A 14,112-nucleotide genomic window follows, 5' to 3' on the forward strand; every position below is an offset into this window, starting at 1 on the left:
TCCATTGTATGTATAGACCACATTTTGTTTATCTGTTCATCCATCAGTAGACACTTGGGGTGTTTCTACCTTTTGGCTATTGTGAATAATGCTGCTGTGAACATGAGTGTGCAGATATCTGTGTGAGACTCTGCTTTCAGTTCTTCTGGTATATACGTGGAAGTGGACTTGCTGGATGATGTGGTAATTCTGTGTTTAATTTTTTAGGAACTGCCCAACTGTTTTCCACAGCGGCTGTATGATTTTATCTTCCCACCAGCAATGTACAAGTGTTCTAATTTCTTTATATCCTTGTCAACACTTGTTATTTTCAGAGTTTTTTTATCATAACCATCCTAGTAGGTGTGAAGTGGTATCTCACTGTGGTTTTAATTTGCATTTCACTAATAACTAATGATGTTGAGAATTTTTTCATGTGCTTATTGGCCATTTGTATGTCTTCTTCGGAGAAATGTCTGTTCAGGTCTTTAGCCCAGTTATTAATTGTTTGTTTTTTTGCTGTTGATTTATAGGAGTTCTCTGTATATTCTGGATATTAATCCTTTATCAGATATGTGATTTGAAAATATTTTCTCCCGTTCTGTGGGTTGTCTTTTCACTCTTTTGATAGTGTCCTTACACGTACAAAAGTTTTTAATTTTGATGAAGTCTTGTTTGTCTATTTTTTCTTTTATTGCCTTTGCTTTTGGTGCGATAGCCAAGAAATCATTGTCAAATCCAATGTTATGAAGCTGTTACCCTTGGTCTTCTAAGAGTTTTATAGCTTCTGCTCTTACATTATGGTCTTTGATCCAGTTGTATATGGTATGGTGGGCACCTGGTTCTTGTGGAGTCCTGCTCCTGCTGCTTGAGTGGAGCGAGGAGAATGAGAGCTGTTCCTCCCTGTGTTCCCCTGCCCCTAGTCTTAGGAGCAAGGTGGACCTTAGCTGGGTGGCAGTGTCTTCTCAAGGAAAACTCCCCTGGCAGAGGGCCCTTGGCTGCTTGGTATGAGCCTGGGTGTCTTGCTGCCCAGCCAGCGGTCCAAGCCAGCAGACAGGTCTTGCACAGCAGGTGTGAGAAGGAACTTCCTGGCCTTGACAGCAAGTGAATAGGGTCCTTATTGTGTTCTTTTCTCGCTTAAAGAAATAAGTTTAGGGCTACCCGGTGGCGCAGTGGTTAAGTGCACGTGTTCCGCTGCGGCGGCCCGGGGTTCGCAGGTTCAGATCCCGGGCGTGCACTGACGCACTGCTTGTTAAGCCATGCTGTGGCGGCGTCCCATATAAAGTAGAGGAGGATGGGCACGGATGTTAGCCCAGGGCCAGTCTTCCTAAAGAACAAAGGGGAGGACTGGCGTCGGATGTTAGCTCAGGGCTAGTCCTCCTCACAAAAAAACAAAAAAAAGAAATAAGTTTAGCCAACCTTAACAACGCCCCACGAAGGCAGAGAGTTTGGCTAGTTGACAAAGCCCTGAATGGATCATTTCCACAGCACTGCATCAGCTGCCCCAGAGCAATTGAGGATGTCCAGCGTCGAGCTCACTTGTCTTGTCCCTCCTCTTCCCGCAGCTCTGAGGCCACAGCCCCAGTGTGGGCACCACACTGGACACAGCAGCTCCTGTTGCTGCTTGGGATTAGCCAGTGCCCCTCCGTTTTCTGGGTCTCTTTCTGCTGAATCCATGGAAGCCCCGAAGGCCTCAGAAAGCCCACACTGCCCCCGGATGAGGCCAGAGCCCAATCCTGAAAGGGGAACCTCCCAGGGATAGGAGCACTTGCTGGCTGAGAGCTGCCCAGGCCTGTGGGCAGCTGCAGGTGGTGCGGCCGGGCGGTTGAAGGCCTCAAACACAGGGCTTGAGGTCATTGGAGAAGCTGAGGCAGAGGATGGCCTGGGCAGATTGGTGCTCCTGAAAGGTCGTTCTGGGGCCAGTACTGACAGCCACAGAGAGACCAGCATGACCGAAGCTGGCCTCGTCCTGGGTTCTTCCTGTTGAACAGTGCTGAGGAGCTGAGCACCGTGCGTAGGAGAATAGAATCCATGGACCTGACCGCCGTATATCAGCTGCTTCTGCTGTGGCCCCCCACAGAACAAATCCCAGGTTGGAGGCTCCCACCTCCTGGACTCGATTTGGATCACTGGGCAGTGGGATGATTGGAGGGTGGGCAGTGAGAAAGAGGAGGGTGCAATGCTCAGACCTGGGCCTGCCTGTGCCTCCTCGTGGGGAGGAGGGATGGGATGCAGGGCAGGTGAAGTGTCTGGTGCTCTGCGGAAAGGCAGACCCCTTCTACCCCTGCTGAAGTGTGGCCGGGAAACCAGATTCTTATCTTCCCCAGGGCCTCAAGATGGAGGCCGGCGAGGCATGGAGAGCATTCGTGAGCTGCTTGGCTGCTCTTGGATAACTTTGTTTGGCCTGTCATTTTCAAGAGCCTACTCTTCGCCATCTTAGGGCCTGCAGCTGGCCTCTGGTGTCGGCAGGGAGGCCTGGCTTTCCCTCCCTTCTCAGGGAGAGGACAGTCTGTGATGCCTAGAGCTCCTTCCAGTCCAGCTGGGCCAGTTTTCTCTCTTCAAACCCTGCCAGCTTCCTCCTGTGGTGAGCACTCAGGGAAAAAGGTATTGAATAAATTGTCTTCTTCCTGCCGCTCGCTTGCCTTGGTGTGGGGGGTGTGTGTGCGTGCACTAAGAAACAGGAGGGGAAGCAGCCTGGGTTGTGAACCCAGCCCTGAACCCTTGCTTCATGTGAGTAGTGTCATCTCTAGTCTCGTGACAGCTCTATGAGGTGATGGATTTCTTTTATTGTGTAAAATACACATAATGTAAAAATTCATCACTTTAACCACTTTAAAGTGTACAGTTCAGTGGCATTTAGTACACTTATAATGTTGTGCAACCATCACCACTATCTAGTTCCATATGGAAATGGAACTCATCATTTCCTCATTTCAAATGGAAATCCCATACCCATTAAGCCGTCACTCCTCATTTCCCACTCCTCCACCCAGCCCCTGGCAACCATTCATCTGTCTCTATGGATTTGCCTATTCTGGATATTTCATCAAAATTGAATCATATAATATTTGTCCTTCTGTGTCTTTACTTCCTTCACTTAGCATAATGTTTTCAAAGTTCGTCCATATTGAAGCACATGACAGTATTTCATTATTTTATCATTGAATAATACTCTCTTGTATGGATATACCACATTTTGTTTGTCCGTTCATCCATTAATGGACATTTAGGCTCTTTCTACCTTTTAGTTATTGTCAATAATGCTGCTACAAACATTTGTGGACAAATTTTTGTTTGAATACCTATTTTCAGTTCTTTGGGGTATAAACCTAGAAGTAGAATTGCTGGGTCAGATGGTAATTCCGTTTTTAACTTTATGAGGAACTACCCAACTATCTTCCACAGCAGCTGCTCCATTTTCCATTTGAAGAGAGGGATATTTTTACCCCCATTGCACACTTGTGGAAACTGAGGCTCACAATTTGTAACTAGCCCAAGATTACAGAGGTGGCAAGTGGCAGAGCTAGGATTCTGTTCTCAGAGTGGGCTGTTCTTGGCTAGTGGGTTCTGGACACGTACAGCCCGGAGTCTACATTAGATCTTTGACCCTCTGCGGGGAACAAGGGACTGGGAGCACAGTTGTCTTTGGATCCTGCCCTCCCTCCTGTCCTGGGGTGATGGGCGCCCAGGTGACGGATTCCGCACTCCAGGCGTCCTTCGGGGGCAGCTGAGTTGTAGCAGGTAAGTTTCGTGTTGGAGACCTAAAGAGCAAGGAGAGTGCAGAATCACAGCTCCCTCCGAGGAGGCCATGTGAAATCGAGGAAACAGCCCTGACACCCGAGGACTTGTAACAAGACAACAGGACGTCTCAGCCTCGGGGCTGCTCTGTGCAGCTGGTGGCTCCAGTGTGGAAGATGGTTGTGCAGCTGCCCCATAAACCTCGAGGATTGTAGAACACGCGGGAGGCTGACTGGGCAGGGGGCTTTGATGGCTTCTTGCCATGCGAGCAATGGGAGTAAGGAAGTTCTGCCCGGTGGGCACCTCCTGCGGCCCCTTGTCCATCCCGGCTGCCCCAGGCCCCCTGGCTGAGGTTGGCAGGAGGCTGCTTTGAGCTGTCAGAGGGCCCCGGCAGGGGCTTTGCTCACTCAGGGTCTGGGCGGGATCATGATCTCGTGGGTATGTCTTAAGATCCCTTTTCCATGGGTTTTTCCACTTTCCTCCGAGGATTTGGGGTCTGGGGATACCGTCAGAAGAGTGCTGCTCACTGGGGAGGACTGTGGCCTTGGAGGGCGAGTCAGGTGGCCCGTTCTATACCTGGGTGGCATTTGGGCTGGTCAGCAGCACTGCCTCTTGAGAGAGGGACTCATGATTCGTTAGACTCGGGGCTCTGTGAGCAGCTTGGCAGTAGCGGGAAGAGCCGGGAGATGATCTCTATGAGCCTGACCAGGACGTGGGGTTCCAGGGGTGCCTGTGATGGGGTGCAGTACTGAGCAGGTGCTCCCCAAGGGCCACCTTCCTTCCGTAGAGAGCTCAGATCCAACCTCCTCAATCCCAAAGAAAGGACGAGGCCTCTTCTTAGGCGCGGCTCAAGTGGCCTGACTAAATAAGCCTCCAGCCTCTTCAGGGAGCTCTTGGGTCCCATTGCCGTCCCCTTTGGGGAGGACAGGGGAGGTCATGTTCCTGCCCAGGCCCTGTCTGATCCCATTGTGAGCAGGGCAGGCTCAGCAAGCCCCCTATTGGGTCAAGCCTCATGGCCCACCGACAGGTTCTGCTAGGTTCTGGACATGACTTGGTGCAAAACAGTTGCAAAGACCAGGGAGAAAAGACACCAAGGAGCACCCAGACTTGTTGCAGGTGGCCCAGGGGAGTCCAAGTCCCGTCACCACTCTGAGACCCCACTTGCACAGCTGTAAATTGGGTCTGTAATGGTGCTGCCGCCTGGGGCAGTCGTCAGGATGAATGAGTCGGTACTTGTAACTACTTATTTGGAGCTCTGTGTGGCCCAGGAAATGATTTGTATTCCTGCTGTGGTGGCTCCTCCTAACGGGTAGATTCTTCTTCATGCCCTGCCTGGAGTACACTGAGCCCCTGCTCCTGGCAGTGTGTGGATGTGCTGGCTGACCACTGTCCTCAGTGGAGCGCTTTTCTGCTCCGTGAGTGGGTCACAGTGAGTATGACAAAACAGTCATACAGAACTCAGTGCACGTGGTAAAAGTGTTGTTCCGTAATTTCCCGTATGTGTCTGTGCACATATGTGTGATTGTCCCAATGTGAAATGCCTTGTTCTCTGTCAGTCGCGGTCAGATGAGGTTGAGAAATACAGGAACTGTTGCAGGACCTCAGTGGAGGGGTTGGGCTTCACCTTGAAAGGCACTCTCTGACCTTGAGATTTTGTGAGCACGTCTTTGCCCTGGGGGGAAAGCCTTTGTTTCTGTGGGTCTCTGTTTTCTTATCTGAATGAGGGATTGGGGGATGGAATGGACTGTCCCCATTCCACTCAACCACCCTGCCTCTGGTTCAGTAAGCACAGTTGCCTGGACGAGAGGGCTCCCTGTCCATAGCTCCTCTCTGTATTTCCGTCCTACTTTCATATTCTTTCTGTCTGGCTCTTAAAAGCCCACCTTCCCAAACTCCCAGGATCCAACAAGAAATGGAAGAGGCCTGTTTTATCTAAAGCACACCTGCTTGGGCCAGTGGTGGGTTGGCGGGTCCTCGATAGTGAGGCTGCTGTAGTAGGATCTTCCTAAGTGGGCCTCTGACAGGTGCCCTGGCTGCAGAGGGCACAAGTTCCTTTGGCCTCTGGTGGGTTGGTGGGCAGTACAAGGGAGGAAGACGGGGTTCTCTGCCGGATGTGTTCGCGTCCCTGGAGAGAGGCCCTTGTCTTTTGCCCTCTTGTTTGGTCACCTCATGCTTAAAACAGTCTTCAGCTCTCTAACAGCTCTGCCATCTTAGCTAGTGCGGTGTGGAGACCAGAAGAGGACCAGAGGCCCCCAGATGGCTGGAGGGCCATCCGGTGACAGTGCCAGCTGACGACTGAACTCCTAACTTGGCAACGTAGCAGAGTCGGATGGCCTGCAGACAGCCATCCCTTTTTTGGAAAATGAAACGAGCAAAACTAGGTGACGCTGAGCCTCGTAGGAAGCCTGGATTCCAGACCTCTAGAGGTGCAGAATCAGGGCAGGGAGCTCGTCAGATGAGCTGGCTTCTCTGCTGACAGCGTTAGGGGTGAGGGTTCCCTCTGGCTGCATTTGGGCTCCAGCCTCGCTATTTGCCCTTGCTCTCCCAGCACAAGGTGCAGCCTCGCTAGGAAATGGGACGTTAAGGAGTATGTTCTCTTCCCTCCTCAGAGTGCTGAGAAGGCGCATGGGTGTGGCCTGCTCCTGGACAGCACTGAGAGGGCTGGACTAGGCCTGGAGGCTGGAGGCTGTGGTTGCATCCACCTGAGCTCTTGTGAGTGCAGGAGATGTCACTGAATGCAGAGTAATGAAGGAGCAGACAAGGTGATGGTATTGCCGGCCTCAGAGGGTGGTGGGAGTGGTTGGTGAGAGAACGTGTGGGACCAGGGCATTCAGTAAGCACAGGGCAAAGAGCGGCGTCGCAGCACGTGCCACTACTAGCTCTGGTGGTGGCGGGGCCTCCTCGTGGAGGGGCTGTTTTCAGGGCACTTGTCAGCGCGGACCGGGCCCAGTGTTGCATTTTGCCTTGTTTTGTGACCACTGCTTGTTCTCTGCTCCCGTTTCTGCATGTGTGCTAGGCTTAGGTGAGGCCTGCCCCACAGTCAGTGGTGTTTAAGGAGGTGTGAGAGGCAGACCTGCTGAGACCTGACACATGGTAGTAAGTCAGCGTTCACTTCCTTCAGCCCTAGCTTGTTACGTCTTTGCCTTTTATCGACACTTCTGAAAGCTCTTCTGGAAGAAGGTCAAGGCCTCGTTTTGCACACAAGGAGACTGAGACCCAGAGAGGTTGTTGGAAACCTTAGAGTGTGGTTGGTGACTGACTCCCCTGACCATGTCCAGCTGCAGGGCCGGCTGGGAAATCTCATCTGTAGCTGGTGGCCATGTGCCCAGTGAACACAATTACTGTGCAGGAGGGGACGGTGAGCAGTGTTGCGACCCCGAGCCTTGGGATGGTAGTCTCTAAAGAGGAGTTGTGCTTCCAGAGGGCCCATTAGGTGATCCAGGGCAAAGAAAATATTAGAATTTCTGTTGATGTGTTTTATTGTCCCTACTTAACTTACCTGTGTGTGTATTACGTATGTGTTACAGTTTATAAGGTATTGGCGCCATTGCACAGGTAACTGATCAAATCCGGGCATTTGTGTGTCAGAGGTGGGCGTCTGCAGGAAGCATCGTGAGACCATGGGCCCCAGGGTTGGGGTGGGCCTCAAGGACGAGGAGGAGATGTTGCCGTGGGAAAGCCCCTCTGCAGTCCCCTCTCCTCACTCTGTGATCCCGCTCCTGGCTCACTCTGGAAATGAGTCCATTAGGTTGCCCAGACTTCGCAGCTCATGGCCTTAATCCTCACAGTGATCGACGGCATTAGTGTCCTGGTGTCACAGACATGAGGACCTGCCTCTGGGAAACCGTGGCCTTGTTGGGGCCAAGGGAGCATGTGCTTCTGCCTGGGGGAGTCTGAGTCCCAAGAAGGCAGTGGTCACCTCTCGTGCCCAAAGAGGATTCAGACAGGGCACCGTCTGATGCCAACGAAGGCCTAGGATTAGAACTTCTGAAGAGTGGAGGGGCAGGAGCTGGAATGAGGAGGTTGGGAAGGCTAGAAGGACTGTGCAGGTCTTGCCCTGGGTTGGAAGGTGTGTCCTGCGGCTGTGGGAACAGCACTCATCTGGGGAGGGGGAGCCAGGCCCCAGGTGATGTGGGCCTCCTCAGCCAGGGGGCAGGTGGGTGGGTCCCAGGCCACCTCCCTTGCCCACTGCTCCTGAAGATGCCCGCTCTGCTTGGTTGTAGCGGCTCCCTTTCCCAGTTCAAGGACTCCCTAGGCGTGCCTGGAAGAGATACTACAAGGCCGCTTCACTCAGGGAGAGTGCTGGGCTTGGCCTGAGTGTGGCCACCCTCAGAAGAGGGGCTTTTGCCCCTCCTCGTGTCCCCACCTGGGGGTCAGTTCTGCAGCAGGACGCACTTTGAATACATAGGAGGGTGCATGCTCTTTCCCTACCTGAAGTCAGAAGCCCCTGTGTGAGCTCACACCGGCCCCCTGCCCTGCCCCCTCGATTCTGAGCGGGGCCCAAGGAGGACGGGCTGAGTCCAGAGGCCCCATAAGGAAAGGCGTTTTTGGAGCTGGGAAGCTTGCTCTCTCCTCCGCCTGTGGACCAGCGAGCTGGCAGTCTGTCGGGGCCAGGGCTCTGGGAACCCAGCACCTCTCTGGTCTGGCTCCACAGTCAGGCTCCAGGGGATGAGGAGGGAGGTGGTGGTGGGTGAGAAGAGCTTGTAGGTCGGCCTGGAAAGTACCAGGAAGATCATATGCATTCCAGCTGGAGGGGTCTGGGAGCTGCTTCCTTTCATTTGACAGATGAAAAAGCATAGTGGGGAGTAGTTGATCTGAGCTTGGCATCCACGCCAGACCCAGCATCCTGATCTTCAGAACGGGCCCCTTCCCTCTGCCCTGGCAGCGGGGAGCTCGCAGCTGGGTGGGGGTAGGACCCCCTCTCAGAGCTCTAGGAGGGAGACACCCCCAGCTGGCTGCTGTGGGCCTTTTCTCCCCCTGCTGCTTCTCTAGGAACGGGACCAAGAAGTGCCGGGCTCTTGGGGGAACTCAGAGGGAGGCTGGCAGCTGCCCCAGAGGTGGGGTGGGAGTCAGAGCCTGTCCCTCCAGCTGCCTGGGGTCCTGGCCAAGGCTCCCCTCCCTGCGAGAGCTGTCAGAGAGGAGCGCTAAGGTAGTGCCTCACCTGGCAGCCATGGCGACCTGTCTCCTCTCCAAAAGCATTCTCGCGTCTGGGGGAGTGAGAGGCCAGAGGATACAGGGCTAACGAATCATCTTCAGGAAGGTCCTCTTGGCTAACGCTTCACCTCAGTAGGAATTTCTTAAAGCTTTCTTTTCTTGTTTTTGGTTTTCTATGCTTATTTTCAGTGTCTAAACAGCTTTTGCTGTGAGAAAAAGAAAAAAAGTAACTATTTGTTGTTCATGCGCTGGCCGGGCAGCCGTGCAGCGCTCTTTACGGGCAGTCCTGCAGGTGCTGGGGGTCACCCGCCCCGAGTGGGCTTGGCCTACCTCTAAAGCATTTATGCTGTGCTGGCTCCGGTCTGCCAGCCCCACAGCCTGCCTTCAAGGATGTGGCTTCTCTTTGGCTCCCTCCTTGCCTCTAAAAATAACATTGCTATTTTGAAACCACCTCCTCTGGAGCTTTTTCTCACTGTTCTCTTGGATCAGTAACCCCTCTGAGACCAGGCTCTTGGCCGCCTCTGTCGTCCCAGCTGTCCTCACGGAGCTGTCCCCTTCCTGTCTCTCCCCCTTCCCCCAGTACCAGCTGGGATATTGTTTCCCAGCTAGTAAGGAGTGTCCAGCTGGATGTCCTCTGCAAAGAGCAGGCCTGTCACCACTTCTGCCTGGGGATGGGTAGGTGGAAGGGAGGCTGTGAGGGCTGGGGCATACCCTATGCCTCTGTTGTAGTTGGGGGTCCATGGAGCAGCAAGAGGGTCGGGTGCCTGTCAGGAAGCAGCGAGGGTTGGAAAGGGCTGGGGATGCGGGACAGTCCCTGCTGCCTCACTCTGCCCCCTTAGAGCTGGCCTCTGAGTGACTCCCTGCCCTTCTTTTTGCAGCCCACAACCCTCCCCCAGGGCACCATCAATATGAACCAGTGCACAGACGTGGTGGACGGGGAGGGCCGGACGGGCCAGAAGTTCTCCCTGTGCATTCTGACCCCTGAGAAGGAGCATTTCATCCGGGCAGAGACCAAGGAGATCATCAGCGGGTGAGTCTGCTCTGCGCACTGCGGGAGGAGGCACTCCCCCGCTGCCCACGGGTCCTTGAGCCAGGTCCCTTTGGCACACATTGGGCAGAATCACCATCATTTTCTTTCCCAAGTGTGTCTCCTCTTCTGAGTCCCCTCTCTCCCTTTGCAGTGCCACCGTTTGTCCGGTCACCACGCCAGAAACCACTCTCACCCTCCACGTGCCTTTGCTTCATCTCCATGTCTCCACACTTGTCAAGGCTGCCCCCTTGCGTCCTGCTTACTGGGGGCCTCCCTCTGCTGACACTGCCCTGGTTCCAGCACTGCCACACCTTCCTCAGGCTTCTCACTGGTCTCCCACCTCCATTCTAACTGCACCTCAACCTTCTATTACTCAGCCACAAAGGACTCAGTCCCCAAAGCACGTCCAGCCTTGCCTTCCTCCTGCCTAAAACCCCATCACCTGGAAGCAAAGTCCAAGTTCCTTGGCTGGCCTTGGGGGGCCCTTTCCCAGTCCTCCAGCCCCACCCCCACTGCCCTTTTGTCCCTCAGCATGGAGCTGTTTATCGCCACACATCCACCTGTTGCCTCCCACCTCTGTGCCTTCACTCCCGCCCTTCCCTCAGTCTGGAATGACCCCTCCATCCTCCAGGCTGTTAGAGTCAGCCTGAGTGTCCACTCTTCCAGGATGCCCTCCCCCAGGAGGCACTTGGCTCTGTCACCTGGCTCTTACAGAAAATGGACATTGTGTGCATGTTCAGCTTCCTCAGCCAGTGGTAGGCCCTTGAGAGTGGAGGCCATGTCTTGTTCCTTGTCTCCAGTGCCCGCACACAGGAGTCACTTAAGTGCTGCTGCACGCCCTGGCTTCTTTGTCTGAGTGGAAAGAACAGAAAGTGTCTGGATCACACCACTCTCCTGAGCATGCCCTGTGCAGAGGCGTAGGGGAAGCCCTGAGAAGTGGAAGGGGGGCCCAGGTTTCCAGATGGCCAACAGTTCAGGGGGCGAAGCTCCATGCTCCTGAGCCCATGAGAAGGCAGAAGCGTCTGCCTTCCTGGAGCCCCTACCCCCAGGTCTCTGTTACCAGCCCTGTGTGGCCCAGCCACATTGGGTCCGTGCACAGGGAGCAGGCACCGCAGGCCTGGCCAGGAGCTGGGGCACGAGATCTTGGAGAATCCTTCTGAATCCCTCTGTCCTTTAAGGCTGAGAAGGCGACAGATGAGGCTGAGAAGGCCTTGGGAGAAAGTAAATCCAGGGGGGTTAGAGGGACCAGGCTGATGATTGCAGCGCAGAGTAGAGGGAATTAGAATGTGAAGCCCTTTGGTTTCAATAAATAAAAGACTTCTGTGAGCGCTGGCCTGGGCTTCAGTATCTTGGCTGGAGCCCTGGCCAAGTCTGCCACGTGAGGAAGTGGTCCCCAGTTTTTGCTAAGTTCAAATCCACGCCATGGTGGGGGTGGAGCAGACACCAGAGCTGTGCTGCAGAGGGGCCTGGTGGCCCACACTGGGGATGCCAGCTTGCCCTGAGTTCCTCCCTGGAGAGAGGCAGGTTTGCATTTCTGACTCCTATGAGCAAACAAGAGGACCACTCTGACTACTTCTCCCTGGTCTTAATCCTAGAACCATACAATTTTGGAGTGTAAAGTGCTTTTACAGAGCCCTCATTCTACAGTTGGAAGACTGATGCTCTAGAAATGAGGGTGCCTGACCGAGGGCACCCTCCGGATGTGAGTGGCAACATGGAACAGTTGGCACTTCTTGGTTCACACTTGCTGCTGCAGCCTTGTCTGGCAGGCGCACCTGGGCTGAGGTTCTACTGCCCAACTGGATTCCTTGGGGAAATCTAGCCCTCACCTCGGGAGCTGGGTCCTGAGAGGGGTCTGGGTGACAGAAGGGGTGGGAAAGGGGTGTCCAAGGTCCCCAGGGCAGGTAGGGAGTGTGTGAGCTGGGGCCCAGGTCAGGGATGGAGTGGTGCCACATGGCATTTGGAGAGTGACGACGTCTGGCATTTGATGATGCCTCCAGCGAGTGGCCTAAGTCTTACCGTCAGGTGCTTGGGACAGGCCAGGGATCCTCGGCTCTGTCCTGAGCCCCTCTCCTGTGGTTACTTCTGTGTGCATGTTCGGGGCCTGCCATTCCCATGCAGCTTGGGTAGACAAGGTCGTTAGCAGGCTGAGGTACCTAATGAGGGTGCCCTTGGGGTCCCACATGTAAGCTGGGCAGTCCTGAGGGGCGAGGCTCGTGCAGTGGCCTAGTGGCATACCCAGAGCCAGAGCAAGTCACCTGATGCCTTTCCCCTCTCCTCCTCCTGGGTCTGGGCCTCTCTCGTTCCTACCCAATAGGCAGGGCTCTCAGCGAGACGGCTTCTTCATCTTCCCCACCCGCGGGGACACTTGGCCTTCTTTAGGGAATCAGGTGGGGCAGTATGCCTTGGGGACAGACTTCTGCCTCCACCTTCTCTCGCTTCTTAGACGGACACCCTTCCTTTGGCTTCCTTTGTAGCCTCCGGGGTCTCACTGCCTGGCACAGCTCCTTTGCCGAGTAACCTCATCTGTGGATTCTGGGGCCCCGAGATGGGTCTAACCGCTCGGGTCCCTAAAGAGGTGCAACACTTCCTCCAGGCCAACTTAGAGAGGGAGGAGTTGGGAACAGTCCATCCAGCCTTCTTTCCGGGTCTTCTCTGAACTGATACCCCTAAACGGCCTGAGGCAGCCGCGTTTCCCCCGGAGTTGCATGGTGAGAGTCAGCAGTTCTCTTTCCCAGTTCCTTCTTTTTTTTTTTTTTTTGTGAGGAAGATCAGCCCTGAGCTAACATCTGATGCAATCCTGCTCTTTTTGCTGAGGAAGATTGGCCCTGGGCTAACATCTGTGCCCATCTTCCTCTACGTTACGTGGGACACTGCCACAGCCTGGCTTGACAAGCGGTGCGTCGGTGCACGCCCGGGATCTGAACCTGCGAACCCCGGGCCACCAAAGCGGAGCGTGCGCACTTAACTGCTTGCACCACCGGGCCGGCCCTCTTTCCCAGTTCCTCATGCCAGGAGGGTGCCTCCGGGATGTTCCGGGCACAACTTCGCACAGCTCTTTTAGAGCAGGTGGGATTAGGTGGGAGTTGGCAGTGGGGACTCTTCTGTGCCCTCCAGCTGGGCTGGGTCTGAGCTTCCCCTCTCCTCTGTACCCCTGCCTTTCAGCTCTGCGCCCCCCATTCTCACTCTTCCTGGCTCTGCCTTCAGAGTTAGGGAGGCTGCTTGACCACGTCCCTGGTGCCCACATCTGCCACCAGTCCGTGTCCATGTTCACCCCTCGCCTCTCTTCCCTGGGTATATTTTAACATTCACACATCTGGATAATGTGAGACGCTTCCTACTGGGCTTCCGTGAGAAATTCGAGTGCAGGGGCCACGTTCCGTCATCTGTTCTTGGGCCCAGCATCTCTCAGCCTCCAGCCACAGCGCCACTGCACAGGGACTGAGGGTGCCTCGTGGGCCCGCCCGTGCTCTGCCTGCGTCTCCGGCCTTGTCCAGGTGGCGCAGGAGCTTCGGAAGCTCTGCTCATCAGCAGTACGACCGCAGTGCAGGTCTTCTCTCCTCTCCCTTAGGGCCTGGCCTGCAAGGCTCGCAGATTCGCCAGCTCGTTAGTGTTTCCACTTGGCAGCAACTGGGCCAGTTTGCAAGGGCTCAGGGCACCCTGAGGGGCCTGCACCTCCCCACCACACTCCCCGCACCCCTGGGGCCCTGGAGGGTGAAGTCTCTTCTCCCCTCCTAGGTAAAGCTGTGCGAGGGGCCTTCTGCAGGCCCAGTTCTTTGGAGTGCCCAGAAGACGTGTCAGCCCTCAGGCCAGGCTAGAAAGTAGGTCTTTTAACCCCACAAGTATGAGTGTGGCCCGCAGAGATTATGCTCCTCTGCAGATACAGTCGTGGCCTCCTTCCTGCTTTGGAGCCCAGAGAGAAGTGACCCACAGGATCTGTGCCCCAGGTCTCTCCCTGAGGGGATTGTTCACTCTCTCAGGAAATCAAGAACTACCTGCTCTGGGCTGGTGATTCCCCACACCCAAACCCGCTTCCCCAGGCACCAGCTGTCCACGCCCAACCAGCACACCCTCCTGAGGCTGTCCCAGAAGGCCACTGACTGTGACCGACCTCCTTCCCCACCCCCTTCTCCACCCCAAAGTAAAGAAGTACCCCCGAGTGCTGAAGACATAAGCCCTTCTCCCTGCCCCAGGCTTGGGATGCTAGTGGT

General features: G+C 54.9%; 1 protein-coding gene across 8 annotated transcripts in view; it reads left to right on the top strand.

Annotated features, from left to right (window-relative positions):
- Positions 1-14,112, top strand: part of MPRIP (myosin phosphatase Rho interacting protein) — a 140,906-nt gene that overhangs the window by 74,644 nt on the left and 52,150 nt on the right. For all 8 annotated transcript variants that reach the window (XM_058559491.1, XM_058559496.1, XM_058559497.1 and 5 more), the window contains one exon: positions 9,750-9,901. In XM_058559491.1, the coding sequence (XP_058415474.1) occupies positions 9,750-9,901 (152 nt within the window). The remainder of the gene's footprint in view (positions 1-9,749; positions 9,902-14,112) is intronic.

Source organism: Diceros bicornis, chromosome 18 (assembly GCF_020826845.1).
Source record: "Diceros bicornis minor isolate mBicDic1 chromosome 18, mDicBic1.mat.cur, whole genome shotgun sequence".
Lineage (NCBI taxonomy): Eukaryota > Metazoa > Chordata > Mammalia > Perissodactyla > Rhinocerotidae > Diceros > Diceros bicornis.